Source organism: Wyeomyia smithii, chromosome 3, assembly GCF_029784165.1.
Source record: "Wyeomyia smithii strain HCP4-BCI-WySm-NY-G18 chromosome 3, ASM2978416v1, whole genome shotgun sequence".
In the NCBI taxonomy this organism is placed as follows: Eukaryota; Metazoa; Arthropoda; class Insecta; order Diptera; family Culicidae; genus Wyeomyia; species Wyeomyia smithii.
The window spans coordinates 103,519,767-103,535,813 of NC_073696.1; the positions used below are offsets into that span (position 1 = coordinate 103,519,767).

Genomic DNA, 16,047 nt, shown 5'->3' on the forward strand with positions numbered 1-16,047 from the left:
GCATAATGTTCTTTAATTCCGTTTCACCGTGAATGTTCATTTTTGAATGACAGCGCAATTTCATTAATTTTTAGTGTCTCTCAATCCAATCAATACAAAAATTTTGACAAAACGTAAATAAAAATGCTTGGTTATTGTAACATGTGGAGAAGATTTGGATTGCGAGTTGATTGAAGAAGAGGAACTAAATATTGAAGGTTTTTCAAAAATCAGCAATGATCCTGCAGTTAATGTCTCGGTTCTCTATGTCGTCGAAATGCGACTCCATCAGCAGCATCCTTGAGCTAAAAACTAAACGCCTTTTCTAGTTCTCTTCTATTATCTTCTTCTCCTTTTAGTTTCAGTTTTTCTTTCAGTAAAATCGTTCTTATTAAGAAAAAATACATTCCTAACAAATTTCTCGATTTCAATCAATTATCACCAAAGAAGGGGGAGGGGGATATAAAAACGTGTCGTAATTAAGGGGGTGGGGGTCAAGAAAGTTGAGACAAGGGGGAGGGGGGGAGTCATTGATTCGTCCCTTATTAAACATAAAGTGAAGTACCAGATTTCGACAGTGTACACCCAGCTGATTAACTCCAACGTCAAAAAAAGAAATGTCAATATTTGGTTACAATTTCTTCATCAGTTGTTTCGTTTATCGTTCGTTCGTTTAAAAATCTCGATAAGAGTAATTGGAAATAGATTTACCAATTGTTTTTGCCGAAAAGTTCAAAAGTAATTGCCAAAACTGTGCAGGTTTCTTTTCTTCTACTCTATATTAAATGTATTTTCAGCAAACAACAATGCCCGAAGCGCCAGGTCGTAACCCTTTGGAACGATTCCTAAATTCTGTGGAAGCGGTTATCGATGGACCGGTGACTTGGTTCCGCGGTAAGTTTGAAAGTTTTTTAATATCCTTTTCGAAAGATCAATAGAACAAGCCGTATTTCATGTAGGTAATTTCATTTCAAATTTAATATTTAAAATAAAAGACCTGAGCATAGCTACCTAGTTTATCATTACATAATGTTGCCTTAACCTTTGATTGGAAGAAATTGTTACTAAAACTGTTTATCGTTTTGTAGAAACTGTTGTGGAACCGAATCGTAAAACTTACCCCTGGTATCACCAGCAATTCCGCCGTGTGCCAACCATCGATCAGTGCTACACCAACGATGAAGTTTGCTTCTTCGAGGCGAACCAACAGTTCAAACGGGACAAGTGAGTATAATCTATTTTATAATACATCTTTTGAGTGCATTAAAACCACCAGCACAAGATAACTATCAGCGCAATGAAGGAATAAACCATATCCCGTATGCAGGCCTCCTGTCTCCAGCGGGTGTAACCATTGTACCGCATTTCCTCCCAAGCGTTTTAGTGGGAAATCGTGAGAATTTACGACTTTCACACCCCATGGGACGGCCAGCTGGTCTGGAATTAAATACACGTTGTTAACACGATGGTTTAAGAAACCGGAACGTAAGCAACAATCACAGTGTGGTTTTATTTTCGAACGAAATTGAATTATCCGCCAAAAACATCCAATTGGTGAAACTGCAGTAAACGCGTTCTAATGTAAATACGGGATGTTTATTGGATAAATTTCTTTAATTCGCCTGGTGTTTATTTCGTGTACTGGTGATATTGGTTAATTTTTTACAAACAATGTGATCTAAATACGAAGTTGGTCAATGCTGTAAATGTCGTGGTTTCATTGTTACGTTTTGGAACTTTTATGAAATTACTCGAAATGCGTTCGCTATACATATCGATTCCTCGATTGATTTGTCCTTCACCCTTGATGGCAATATACTAGAAGCCGCAAGGAATATGAAAAGTTGGACATAACTTTTGACGGAGCTATACAGAAAAGAACTGATAAACTGAAACGTTATGTTATGAAATCGGTTTATTAGACTTATATAGAGTATACAGAAAATTTATAGAACAATGCTTGATACGTTTGAAGATAAAAAGAACTAGGGATATCGAAGGTAATAATATACTTTACTTTTCAAAAAGGGGATCCAGATTCATGTAATTTTCAACAATATATACTTATATCTTCACGGATTCTTTATTTATTTGTAAGCAGTTACAAATATTTAAGTAACTTTCTCACATTTACCAGAATCAATCAGAAATAATCATAGGTTTTGTACAATTTTTCGCTCTGGGCCTATCCCATGTTTGTCATGAAAAATTGCAGAAACATTGTTAGAATTATGTTTTTGTTTATTGCTATATATTTCTAACTTCGACATTCAAGTCCCAAAACGGTAAATATGTTGCGGGAATAAATCAAACCCTAAGTTAAGTTTGAATTTCAATTTCAAAATTGGGATGACTTTCATCTCAAATTGAGAAAGAATACAATGTTCAATTGTAATGCAAACCTGAGTTATATCAAATCTATGAAAAACGTAATAGGGATTATATTACAATTTGATATTAATAGTCCTAAAAGTCAATGTTTCAGTAAGCTTTGCAATGTGCTGTTGACTGCTAAAAAATTAAGCACAGAGCCATAAGAGTTGATTAACCGTGCTTGAACTAAAGTAGAAGATGTAAGTGGTTCATTTGGCTGGAAAGATTAATTCTGAATATTATGTACCCTGTTTTTCTTTAACCCTAGAAAGATAGTCTGTGTCAATTTGACATTACCTTCACTTTTTTAAATAATGCAAATCTTTTCCGGTTTTTCCAAAAAATATATCCTGTAATTGTTGAATTGTTGATGTGTTAACACCGTGATGATCACTCACTATCAAATTTTGAACAAAAACATGCATTCATGCATCAATTTTACATCAGAACAAGATTATCTTTCCAGCGTTAAGAATAGCTAAACCTGATAGCTGCTAAAAATTTGCTATATCACCTTTACAATTGGCACAATGCAAATTTCTATGGACAAATGTTCTTTTTGTGAGAAGAATATCCACAAATCAAACATTTTAAATCCATTTGACAAAATTTTGACCCATGACCATATCGGTGACAAATACGACATTAAGTGATTTGTACACATTGTACATACCGTGTGCTTTTTATAGAAATGTTCAATTAATTATCTCATTATTGTTGAAATAAACCAAATAATTTACCAGGGAAATTACAGTCAAAGGTTTTCGTGTTGCGATTTTTGTTTCATAAATATTATTTGGGTTTGGGCTGATTGATCATTGAAGTATTGTGTCACACCAAACTTGCACTCCCAGCCACAGTTGATTTGATTCGATTGGTTTGATTAGGACATTCGCTTTTACGACCAATTTGACAAGTAACTTTATTTATATTTTCGTTTATGGCAAGCAGGAGTGAAAAATTGAGAGAATGATTCAAACTCTTAAACTGAACACACTATGATGATCACAAATCCTTGTGCTTCAATCTTTTTAAAACATCATATACAAAAACAATGTTATACAACACAAGACAATGGTACAATATTCTTTTAATGAAAGTGATGACGTTGATTTTCCTCTAACTTTATTAAGTATATACGTCTTCTTCTGTCATAAATCACATAAGGTTGTGGTTTGAACTTACACTAATATAACAGATATAACAGTTCAAAAAATTTTGAGTTTCCAGCGCTCTGGCTGTAGAGCAGAACGTTATCCTATTATTTTTTATTACTCTACACGATATAAAGCACTTCCTTTACTGCACCCCGCGCATGCAACTGACAGTCAATGAATGCGTCGATAAATTTCCGATTAGCCGTTCGATGTTGGTTGATTGCCAACAGCTTTAGGTTTGAAACATGTCATCAAACTGTATCAGCGGCATCGTTGTAGCCGCTAGTCACTGTGTGATGTCACATCTAAACGATACACTGTGATCAACGAATCACTTTTTTAATTTGTGCTAATGGTTCACATGTTGTTCCATACATTCAACCGGATTCAAATTTGTTTCCAAGTAAAAATAACCACCGGAGAGTAATAATCCGTTTTACAACACCAATCGGAAGGAAGCCATAATTAAGGATTCTTTCTTCATCCACTATAGTATTTTGTTCACAATATTGTTCAAAATGGTGATGATTTTAATCAGGATGAGCTTGAATAGATTTCCTGTGCCCAGGCGGAACATACTGCGCTGGACCGGCACGCACTTTCGAACTTTGCAACCGGTGGTATTTTTACTGTACTTGGTATACTGCTTGGGATTACTGACGTTACCCATTTTGGGGTGGTCGTTAAAATTTCTTTCAAACTGCTCTCGAGTTGATGGCGGCGAACTTTATTGACCACGTGCGTTTCCAAAATTATCACAACGACGGCACACTAGCTGAGAAATGGAAAACCGCGAATTAATAATTTATTACTTTTCCACCCAAGCAATCATCAGCTTGGTTGTCTCTCCAGTTATATTTTGACTTACAGCTAATAGTAGGAAGTCTTCTCCATTCGTTTGCGGCGTCGTCGACTGACGTAGGATGCACGATCGGGGAAATTTTTCGAGCGAGCGATTTTTGCGCCAACCACGATCCGTGGCCATTGAATGTCTGCCAGCGACTAGCCCATTTGGCCGTGGTTTTGTCCGATTCTATTTCGCGGATGATTGGACTTACCGCGCCGCCGTTGCGAACAGTGGTTAGGTTCATTTCGTCTGCGGATAGTATTTGTGACTGTGGGTTTTCCAGCGATTCGATTGTCAAAATGTAAACACTTCGAGGACAGCAAAGCTAAACAATTTTCCACACCCTCTACAATTATGGGTCAGTCAACGTGTTGTCTGAATGTTCAAAAATGGATATAAAATCGGAAAAATTATCAACTACGAATGTTTTACTATCTATCTCTGCGTTCTGATGTGTACTTTCGATCAACAATAAGTTTCACTGCAGTTGATGCGTGTAAATCGGTTGGGAGCAATTTATGCAAGCATGTGGGTCACTGAACCAACTTCTGGAATGTTCGTCTAGTGCAAAACCCCTTATACTATAGTTTTAAAAATCGTTGCTCTGAGAGTGATAAATATGCACTAGTTGTTAAAGAAATATACATCACTGTGCGATAGTTTGAAATTCAATTTAATTTTGTTTCAACCTTAAAGCACACAATGAAACTAAACGAATTAATGTTCAACTTTTCATTATTTTAATTTTTATAAACGACTTCTAACTATGATTTTCATGCAAGAAGGGTTATCACAGTATTTTATAACATTTTATTGGTAAAATATAAATGATGCTTCAACAAAGGAATAAACTAAATTAAGTAAGGACACTTAAAATCGCTTTTTATGCGGAGAATACGTAGCCCGAGAATTCTGGAATACTCGCGCAAAAAAAAACTAAGAACATTCTTTGTGGAAAAAACAAATTCATATAATTGTTTATTTTCTGGATAAAAGCAAATTGAACTGGAAGATTTTTATTTTTGAACTTAAAAAGAATATTCTACAGAGTGTTCCATTAGTTCGAATATAACTTTTCATCGTTGTGTAGGTGCGCACCATGTGCCATTGGCACACCATTGGTGTCTTCTCAGCCTCACATATAGGCTAACCGACTTGCTGTCACTTGTTGTTTGTTCACCGCGCACAATGAAGAAGTACCACGATGTCGTAGTAAAGTTGTTTGCGAGAGGTGAGTAATCCGACGACCTATTCTAGCGGTTGAAATCCCACGGAGTGAAGATCTGGAAGATCGCTGCTGACCTGAATGTGCAATCGGAACTACCCACATCATTATGACGAAGGATCTGTACAAGAAACGCAAGGTTCATAAGGCAACGAAGACTACAACCAAAGATAGGCTGGACAGAGCCAAACTGATATATTCGTGTCACGCAGGTCGCGAGTTCGTGTTTTCTGATAAAAAAAAAAAACTTTATGTTGCAGCAAGCGCACAATGTCTAGAAGATCGGCTGTGGGCGCCGATGTTGGTCAGCATCCTCCCGTCCTAAGAAAGACGAGCTCCCAGAATACAAACAAATCAACGAGTTACTGAAATCCAGATGACAGATTCTGGAAAAATGTGCAGGCTTCTAAACAGCATCTCCAACTCCGTAGGGTAAGCAGCACCCAACGAAAGTTATGTCACAGAAGAGCCACACCGTCGCGACAAGCGCACCTCAAACTTGCGAGAATTGCGATGGTGATCATCGAAACTGCCAATACAACGGGCTGATTCACATGACCGCCTCCCAAAAGAATGAAAAGATACGAGCCGCTAGAGTTTGCTTTAACTGCCTACGGAAAGGGCATCGTTCTAAAGAATGTCCTTCCAACATGAAATGCCATAAGGTGTCGTACACAAATTATGTAACGCTCAAAATCTAGATTTCATACCCCCTCTCCCCCTATGTAACAATAAGTAAGATTTGATATGATCCCCCCCCCTAAAATTACGTAACGCTGAACAACCTGACCCTCTTCCAAATTTTTATTTTGAACAAGCATCCTAATTACATATCTGTCTCAACCTCCCCCCCCCCCTCCTATGTTACAATAGGTAACGCAGACTCAACCCTCCTCCCTCCCCCCCCCCCTCATGCGTTACGTAATTTGTCTACGACGCCTAAGTGTCAACGACGTCACCACACGTTACTCCATGATGATGGAGTACCAAATTTGCAGAACGTTTCTCTTCCCGCGAAAGCAGTGGAAAGTACACTACCGATTCCGGTTGCTTCGAGTCAACCATCCACATCGGAGCAGAAGATTCCAGCTATCAAAGCCACCTATGCCTACAACCTGTTCATCTAATTTAGCACAAGCGACTAACACTGTGCTGCTGCTTACATGTGTTTGTCAAAAAGAACCACCCTCATCCATGCCGTGTTCTGTTGGTTAGCGGATCCCAAGTAAACTTTGTGACAGAAGATATGGCCATCCGTTTTGGTTTCCTAAAGAATCCCGCTAGCGTTCTGATCGTTGGTATCATCGCGCTGCGGTCTCACGCTCAGAATAGAATTAACTAAAAGTTCAAATGTATAACTTCCAAGCAAGGCTCGAGTGCCTACTTACACCGAAAGTAACTGGCCCGATACAAGTGTCGAAGATCAACATCACACTCTGTGCACTCTGAAGGCCGACCCCGGCTTTCATACGCCACAAAAAGTTGACCTACTGATTGGTGCTGAGCTGTTCGTCGATATCGTGAAGCCGAGCCAATTAAGCCTAAAAGATAACCTGCCACATCTGCGAGACACTCATCTTGGATGTATTGTGTCTGGTGTCATCGTTGAGCCACAACTGCCCAGCATTTCCATCCAGCATGACAACTACACTTTCCTTGAAGATGTCGAGCGAATGATGCAGCAGTTCTGGCAAATCGAAGAACTGTCTGACGTTCCGAAGTTGTCAATTGAAGAAATAGCTTGCGAAGCACACTTTCCAGATCACCTGGAGGTGGTTTCCGACTTGAACACGGATGCTTTTATCGGCCGGAGAGGAATAGTCCAGCAGCTACACTCGGATAAGGCCAGTGATTTCCGAGGTGCCCGTCACGAACTGAATTGGTTGTTTCAACAATTTCGAAATCAGCGGTCTATGGATACCTCTTTGGAAAGCTGCAATTAAATCCGCAAAGGCACATCTGAAGCGCATCGTCAGAAACGTAAGGCTAACATTCAAGGGACTGACGACTGTTATGGTTGTGATTAGGACTGTGATGAACCTTCGACCACTTTTCTTTATCTCCAATGATGAAACAGATCCATCGGTGATCACACCTGCTCACTGTTTGATTGGACGCCTTCGGACTGCCATCCCGAAACCAGCAAATCACTCACTGCTATGTTATTACTGTCGTCAACACAATCTGCTTCGATATTCATTCTAACAGAAACAGAACAACCAATCAGCCACCAAACCTCCCCAGCGCGTTACTATAAAAGCAGCAGTTCAATTTTTCAGTTTTGTTTTAGCCATCGCTTTGTGAACATCAGCAGCACAAAGCAGAAAAAATAAAGAAGTAGCTAAGAAAAGTCAACAGTGTTCAAGCCTGCCGAATAACGGTACGATACTCTAGGTTTTGACGTGGGACTACGTCTTTGTTGTCAATACTGGAGTGCATTTTGTAAAATTGGAAATGGAACTGGTAAATGTTGCGTCAGATTTCAAACGATAACAACAGCATAACTACATGATGGATAACAATAACCAATATGTTGTTGGATAGATAAAATGTTGTACAATTTTGTAATACGTTAATTTTCATTATTTTTTCACTGCCAAGTATAAAATATTGATAAAAAGTTGCGAGGACAAATATACGCGAACAATGAACCAATCACATGCGAGCATTCCTAGCACTATAATTACTATCATTACATGCGAGCATTCCTAGCCAATCATTTCCTGTGATATTCTCTGTATCAATATCGGAAAAAATTGACAGAGTCTCCCCGTCCCAATAGGTCAATTTATGTTTGCTTTCATGAACTTAGACTAATTTGATGTCTCGAAGGTAAAAGTTTTTCGAATAGCTTGAAACAACCCTTTTTCTTGAACAATTTACAAACCTGCTGGTAGAGTGTAATAAAAACTGATGTCTAGAACGAAAACATGCAACATGGTAAAAGCAACAGTACCGTACAGTGTATGTAGACCAGAGCGCCGCAGGACTCTTTATGATTGCAGCGGTACACTTCTATTCGTACATTTTAGTGGTACACTTCTATTCGTACGTTTTAGTGGTACACTTCTATTCGTACTGCAGCGGTACACTTCTATTCGTTCATTTCTATTCGTGTGCAATCGAGGAAAACGGTGACTGATGGTGATTGAAAGTTTATCCCATGAATGTGATTACCATAAATTACTCAACAAGAATTGAATATTTTTGCAACAGTTATAAGTTATGAGATATTTTTATTCGATTTTATTTTCGTTATTCACTAAATTATCGTGATCGACCGTGATGGTATTTTTTTTTATTTTTAACCTAACAAATAGTATAGTAGGTATATGAGCTGTCTTCGTAGTTATGTGAATTCAATTTTCTTGGAATTGTTGATTGCTACAATTTTTTTGCTCGAACTTGTTGATAGTTTTCTTTAACATAGCTTCTTATGTTTGCCTACTCCGGCTTTGATATTATTTTCATTATATTTCATATAAGTTGAAACAGTTACGTAACTGTAGTTTTCCTTCAAAACCGTTTTTTTTATGGGTTAAGCGTTACGTAATTTTAGGGGGGAGTCATGTTGAATAGCAATACTCAGGGAGATATATGCGAAGAGAATGTTGTGAGCCAAACGAACATGTCAAAATCCAAGCCAAACGAACAAGAAAGGTAATACATTGAGAGATATTGCAATCAGGTACAATAAAGGATATTTTACGGCGGAGGGGCTGGGCGCATTGCCTCTCGAAGACGACTGGTGCAGCATTCGCACAGCTATCGTGGAGACCGCAACGGCGACATTATGACTGAGAAGAACCGGACCTGGGCGATATACCTGGGCAGGTCAACGAGAGAGAACAAGGCCAATTAATTCTCAGACGAAAGAAGCCAGTGAAACGCGGAAATTCTATGAGAAGGTAAACCAGTCCCGCAGAGGCTATGTGCCGCAAGCCGACATGTGCAATGACGTGGATGGGAACCTTCTCACGGATGCCAGCGAGGTAGTCGACAGGTGGAAGGAGTACTTCGATGGACACCTGAATGGCGGAACAGTAAACAGAAGCGGAGCAGGAACTGACCTAGGAGCACCAGCAGCGGATGACCGAGTACCAGCCCCCGATATTCACGAAGTTCTTTGTGAGATCGGGAGGCATTGACACGAGGGGCACTATTTTCACATGGTCTGTTCAGCTTCTGGGCTTCGCGGATGACTTCGACATCATATCACGTAACTTTGCGACGGCGAAGGAAACTTACGCCCGACTGAAAGCCGAAGCTGGACGGATCGGACTGCGGATAAATGCGTCGAAAACAAAATACATGCGAGCGAGAGGCTCCAAGGAGAACAACATCAGCCTCCCAACTCATGTCTGTAGACGGTGATAAGCTTGAGGTGGTCGATGAGTTCGTGTATTTGGGGTCACTGGTGACCGCCGACAATAACACCAGCAAAGAGATCCAGAGAGGCATCCAGGCAGGAAATCGTGCCTACTTTTCACTTCGGAAGACACTTCGATCAAATCGAGTGCGACGACGCACGAAGTTGACGCTGTACAAAACCCTGATAAGACCGGTAGTCCTCTACGGGATCGAGGCAACAACGCTTCGGAGGACCTTAACGCTCTTGGAGTTTTTGAACGGAAAGTGCTACGGACTATCTATGGTGGAGTACAGACGGACGACGGAGAATGGCGACGGCGCATGAATCACGAACTGCACGCGCTGCTTGGAGAGAATCCCATTGCACACCTGGCGAAAGTTAATAGGTTGCGGTGGGCCGGTCATGTCGTAAGGATGCCGGACGGCAACCCTGCGAAATCACTTCTCTTCAGCAACCCTGCCGGCACCAGAAATAGAGGGGCGCAGCGTGCACTATGGCTCGACCAGATCGAAGGAGACTTGTGGGTGATGAGACGCCTGGGGAACTGGCGAAACATAGCCCAAAACCGAGCAACATGGCGACAAATTCTTGATACAGCACGAGCCACCACGGCTCTCGTCTGATTTACCTTAGTAAAGGATATTTTTATTTTCACATGTTTTTCGTGTTCTATTACGAAACAATGAATTTAGAATGCTCCAAAATTGCTTTATCACAGTGATTTTTGACTGGTGGCTCACAAACCTTTTGTATGGTCAACAAAATAATGATCAATTATGGTGAAAGTATATAGAATTAAACCTAAACATAAAATTTAACACCTTCACGGTTTTTGTGATGCACTTTATCATTCCCTAGGACTTCCACCGTCAAAATCAGTTATAAGAGTCGAATGAAAAAGTTAGTCAACGTTGCGCTTTGAGAAGAAAACTGACACCTCTGACATGTGAAACCTAGTTGCCAAATTAGCGGTTTTTTCATCGCTTATCTCTCTCTCTCTGAGTATCTCTAATGTTGAACGTTACTTATCGTTACATAGGGGGGGAGGGGGTCTTAAATCCGGGTTTTTTGCGTTACGTAATTTGTGTACGACGCCAAAGCATAGTTTTTGTCTATATGTTTCAATATTTGGCTATACTATATTCTGTTTTGTTATATTTTGTCTAGCCTAGCTTATTTAGAGTTATTGTATTCCCCGTATTCTCTTTTTGCACGATCTTTTTTAAAAGGATTTTTTGCACGGTTTCTCAAAATAACACGGGTTTTTATGCATGCATGGGACGCATCTCCTGTAAAAAAGAAATCCATCATAACGATATTTTACCGACTTTTATCTATATTGGGTGTAAAAGTCCAAGACACACCGCACCAGGAGATGGATCGTAAAAGATTATTTTTATTTACACAGCATATAACACTCGAATATCGCTACACGCAACATAATCCAGCTACCCACGGCTCTGCACCGGGTATAAACATGCCAAGCCAGCTACCGGTCAAGACCTTGTTTACGGTCAGTCAGGTTGTTTTATTTAGATGCACATCCTCAGGCGTTTCGACGCACACAACATACGAACACGCGAGGACCGACAGCCGAATTTATTTATTCGCTGTTGATACAACTCCGATCGTTTCGAAATAATGGCAAAAGGGCAATCTGGCGTTAGTCGAGGGCGAAAGTTTAGCAGATGATTGCACCCTGCAATTATTGGCACTACTTGTTCGCAATAAATCTTTCAGTTACTGATTCTGACCATTAGTGCATCTCAGTTGTATTTCCAAACAGTAATAAAACCGATCACTTCCCTTAAATCTGCCGAAACTTTTTATGGGGAAAAATAATCTGCAATAATAAATATATATCGAATATTTGGAATGCTACTTTATACGTTCTAAATTAAACACCTAGTGTCTGTCAACAAAAAGATTTTATTCTCAGCAGATGATTGACTTGTTATTAAAAACATTCAATTCGCATATTAAAAATTGAAAATAACACGAATCTAACCAAAACATGAATAAAGAGTGATGATTTTCACTCAACAATTTTTGGTTAGTTGTATAAACAATGAGAAAAACCGCTACCTTTCGGAATAATGTTTCAGTTTCTCTGACATTCAAATGTGGGAAATAATCTGTTCTTGTTTGCCTCTGTGGCTTCTTAGCACATCCCAAACTGGCATTTAATATTGAATCGCCAGCATAACATTATTTTTTAACTTCGAAACGATATACCAAGACCACGAGAACGGTTTACGTTTGTTCATAGGATATGGTTTACTAATCGTCTGTCCATCGAAAACGCAACTCGCAAACAAACCGACTACGTATCGCACCAAAGTTCGACCACTTCAAGTAGAAGCATGCCAGCTGTCTTTTCATCAGAAAAGCATCTGACTTAAAAATACATCCGATTCGAATGCCTGATTGCTGTTGTATCAACTATCATTTCGCCATTACATGTTTATTGAAAATTGAAACGGGCCATTATCTGTGAATAATGCTCATGCAGATACACTGGAACAGCATGGCGATCTATCGTTAGCCAGAGTTGATTTTTGAAATGACTATGAGCTGAATCAATTACGCCTATCTCTAATGGTCGAATTCAATTTTCCAATTCATTCGAATGTAGTGCGCTGCGCTCTAGACTCCACTTATACATACAGTTTAGAAATCGGAAATCGATTAACAGATTCATTTTATTATTTCCACTCACAGAATGGTAGACAACGAGATTCTCAACATCCTGCGCCTACGCTTTGAAGATTGCGTTCTGTACGAACAGCCGGATCACGAGAGAAAATGTCGTCCACTGCTGAACCAGTACGAGAAGGCAGCTGAGAATTGGTTCATCAAATGTAAGTGAATAGCAACGACGATAGAGCAGTACGTTTATTCTTGATTTGCGGTTTCCAGATGGTGACCTCGGAGGCTACGCCAATGCCAAGACATGCTACATGAAGCAAAAGCACCGCATGGTCTGGGAGAGACGTCACGGCCCGGTCGGTTCTGGAATGAAGCAAACCGACGATATTAACGTTGAACACTGAGAAGCGAAAAACCGTCGAATACGGGGATGGCAGTGAATAGTCAAAGAAAATGTAACATCGCCTGCAGTTGTGTAAATATAAGATCACAGGAAACACGTAACTCACCCTGTGTCGGATAATTGTAAAAGAAATCCATTACCAAAAGCAATCCCTGTGAAAGCCGATTTTCCTGAATTAGGGCCAACACACAATGAGGATGCTTCCCAGAATCGGAAAATCTTATACCTATTTAACTGAGATTATATACTATCGAAGCGTAACAATTCATACTTTTAAAGAAATACGTCAAAATTTGATTTTTCTGTTCTTAACGTACTCAATAAGTTTTTCTTAGCGTGTTTGTAATGTAGTTTTCACAAATAATATGGAGATTCAAGAATAGGCTCTAATCTTAATAACGTCTGAAGAAAACTGTCTGATTATTGTATTATTGATTATTGTATTGTAGTATTTTCTAGTTATATAGGATTTTTTTACATTTATAAATTGTCTATTTCAGAAAAGAATATTGCATAAGAAATCGAGAAAAAAAGTAAATTAAGGTAGATCTATCAATTGAATTAGTTGATCGTCACCAATGGTTTGCTCATGAGCGACTTGGTCAGTCCCATAGCAGAGAGCGATTTTTTCAGTCCACCTTCCTTCTTCCGTTGGCCTCCCACTGCCACTGGAGCCATAAGCTCCCTATCGCGTATCTGCCGACGAAGATCACGGTAAAACTCCAACACTTTGGGATTAGCCCAAACTTGTTTGCCATCGAAGTCTAGGACCCGCAAACTGTCTAGGCTTTGAGCCCGGCTTAACGCCACATAGGCCTGGCCCGCTTCGAACACTTTCGACAGAGACATCTCAACGCAATCCAACGTTAATCCTTGAGATTTGTGTATCGAAAAAGCCCATGCAAGCTTTAGGGGGACTTGAGTTCTACTAACGATGACGGCTCCAGCGGTTTTGATGGACCACTTTTCCGGTTTGACTAGAAATTCCCGTTTCTTAAACTTGACCAGTGGGTAACCCTGCACGTAGTCCAACACAACTCCACGAGCACCGTTCACCAGACCTTCAGCTATGTTGAGATTTTTGAGCAGCATAACCTGAGCTCCTACCTTCAGAGTTAATTTTCCGGGAGCTTGAACTTGCTGATCCAGTTGCTTGCTCATGTACGCATCACTATCGGAGGCATGATATACCTTTTCTTCACCCGGCAAATTGTTCAGCTTAGATTGATTGATCAAATCGGCGTCATTTGTATGCGAGCAAAGTTGTGTTGCCAAAATACCTTCAACCTCAATCTTCTGCTTCGAAGTAGCAGCCAGTCGGTCCCTAATCTCAGTCGTCACTCGACCGATTCTAATACTGTTCAGTATGGACACAAATTCCGCATCCTTCTGTCGGTGAACCACGGTCAGTTCATAACAGTTTTGCACACATTCCTTCCATGCTTTCGTTTGGAAACAGAATCGTAAGGCTGATTGCGAATTGGTGTCCTGAGATAGAGCACCACGGGAGAATTTATCTTGCTTGACAACAGGAGGCAACTGAAAGAAATCCCCGCATAGAATTAATTGAATACCACCGAAAGGTTTATCATTTTTGCGAACATAACGTGCAACTGCTTCAATTTTCTGTAAAATATAGAGTTTTCTGTAAAACCATTAGTTAAAAACTCGCAATTCTGACGTTACCTCAAAGTAATCTCCATCTACCATAGAAACTTCATCAATAATTAATCGTTTGCATTTCCGCCAAATCTGACTGGAGTTAGACCGTGAAGCCATCTCGTAACAGCGCTGCAAAGCAGCTTCTCCGCTCCCGATACCAGCAAACGAATGCAAAGTGGTGCCACCAATCAAGCAAGCAGCCACTCCAGTGGAAGCCGTTGCAACTGTACCATCCGGTGGAAGCTTAGAAATAATTTTCCGCAGCAGAAAACTTTTCCCCGTTCCGGCAGAACCGGTAAAGAAAACGCTTCTTCCCGACGTGCAAGCATCCATTACCGCACGTTGTTGTTCGTTCAGTATATCTGGATCAAGGCTTCCGGTTAACGGTGATGGAGTATAAAGCTTCTTCGGTGCAGGCCTGTCAGTTTCCCCGGAAACACGTTTCCGTTTCTGCGGCGGAGAAGGTGTTGTTACCGATCCCTTTCCAGTTGCTAATTTTCTAGCTCGAGCCAATTCGGCATTCGTTACCGGACTAATATCGTCAAATTGGTTTGCTTTTCCAGAAAGTAGATGGGCACGAGTTTTTTTAAGCATATCTTCTTTGGAATCCCCGGTAGATGATTTACCAGAGGTGATTTTGATGAAGATTATCTTGAGGAACTGAACCAGCAGTCCTGGTGGGGCATTCGAAAGGAATAAAGTACATTTCTCTTCACCGAAGCGAATGGAAGCTTTTCCTTCGGCCATAAATTTAGAATGTACATTTATACCTATTGCGAAAAAAAAAGATTAAATAAAAAATGCGAAGAAACGGTTACAAAAACGACTCACCTCTCAGTCTCAATTTCATAGCCTCCGCTTTATCCGTGGAAATAGAAAGAAACATTTCTTTCAACGTATTTCGAACCAAACGCAATGTAGCTTGCTTGTAAGAAATTTTTTTCATTGAAACACCTTGCGCGTTAAGCCATTCGGCGTTCACAGCACACGTTAAGCTTGCATCGTCCGGATTCATTTTCTATTATAAATATTAATACTTTTTTCGAACACTAAAATGTTAAACTAATCGCTCAACGTGGCATTAGAAGCTTCTTCAAAATCACAACCTAAATGCGAACCGAGCAACGGAATCGACGGAATCAAACTGAACCGTCAAACAGCAACAGCAGATCAACAACAGCAACTATCAAACACAAAAACGTTGTTTATTTGAATTCGCGCCAACCAATGTTGCCAGAATTTTCGTTAGCATTCCATATTCCAAAATAAGTTTTTTCACTCACAATATTGTGGCGCCAGCACTAAATTAAAGTTCGGAAGTCGGACTTCCGACTTCCGAACTTTCTTCCGACTTTACAAACACATAGAGCAACTGCGTGT

General features: G+C 40.0%; 2 protein-coding genes and 1 long non-coding RNA gene across 3 annotated transcripts; 1 reads left to right on the forward strand and 2 right to left on the reverse strand.

Moving 5' to 3' along the window:
• Positions 1-560: 560 nt before the first annotated feature.
• LOC129730219 (NADH dehydrogenase [ubiquinone] 1 beta subcomplex subunit 10) lies at positions 561-13,106 on the forward strand. Its single transcript, XM_055689371.1, has 5 exons — positions 561-717; positions 777-873; positions 1,068-1,203; positions 12,675-12,814; positions 12,873-13,106. The coding sequence occupies exons 2-5, from the start codon at positions 786-788 to the stop codon at positions 13,004-13,006; spliced, it is 498 nt and encodes a 165-aa protein (XP_055545346.1). The 5' UTR covers positions 561-717; positions 777-785; the 3' UTR covers positions 13,007-13,106.
• Positions 929-4,740, reverse strand: LOC129730220 (uncharacterized). The gene is made up of 3 exons (XR_008728809.1): positions 4,378-4,740; positions 3,538-4,284; positions 929-1,416 (listed from the first exon to the last, which is right to left on the reverse strand). It is a non-coding gene; the product is annotated as an uncharacterized LOC129730220 (long non-coding RNA).
• LOC129730218 (ATP-dependent DNA helicase PIF1) lies at positions 8,810-15,857 on the reverse strand. The gene is made up of 3 exons (XM_055689370.1): positions 15,499-15,857; positions 14,692-15,437; positions 8,810-14,631 (listed from the first exon to the last, which is right to left on the reverse strand). The coding sequence occupies exons 1-3, from the start codon at positions 15,680-15,682 to the stop codon at positions 13,567-13,569; spliced, it is 1,995 nt and encodes a 664-aa protein (XP_055545345.1). The 5' UTR covers positions 15,683-15,857; the 3' UTR covers positions 8,810-13,566.
• Between the last annotated feature and the right edge of the window lie 190 nt (positions 15,858-16,047).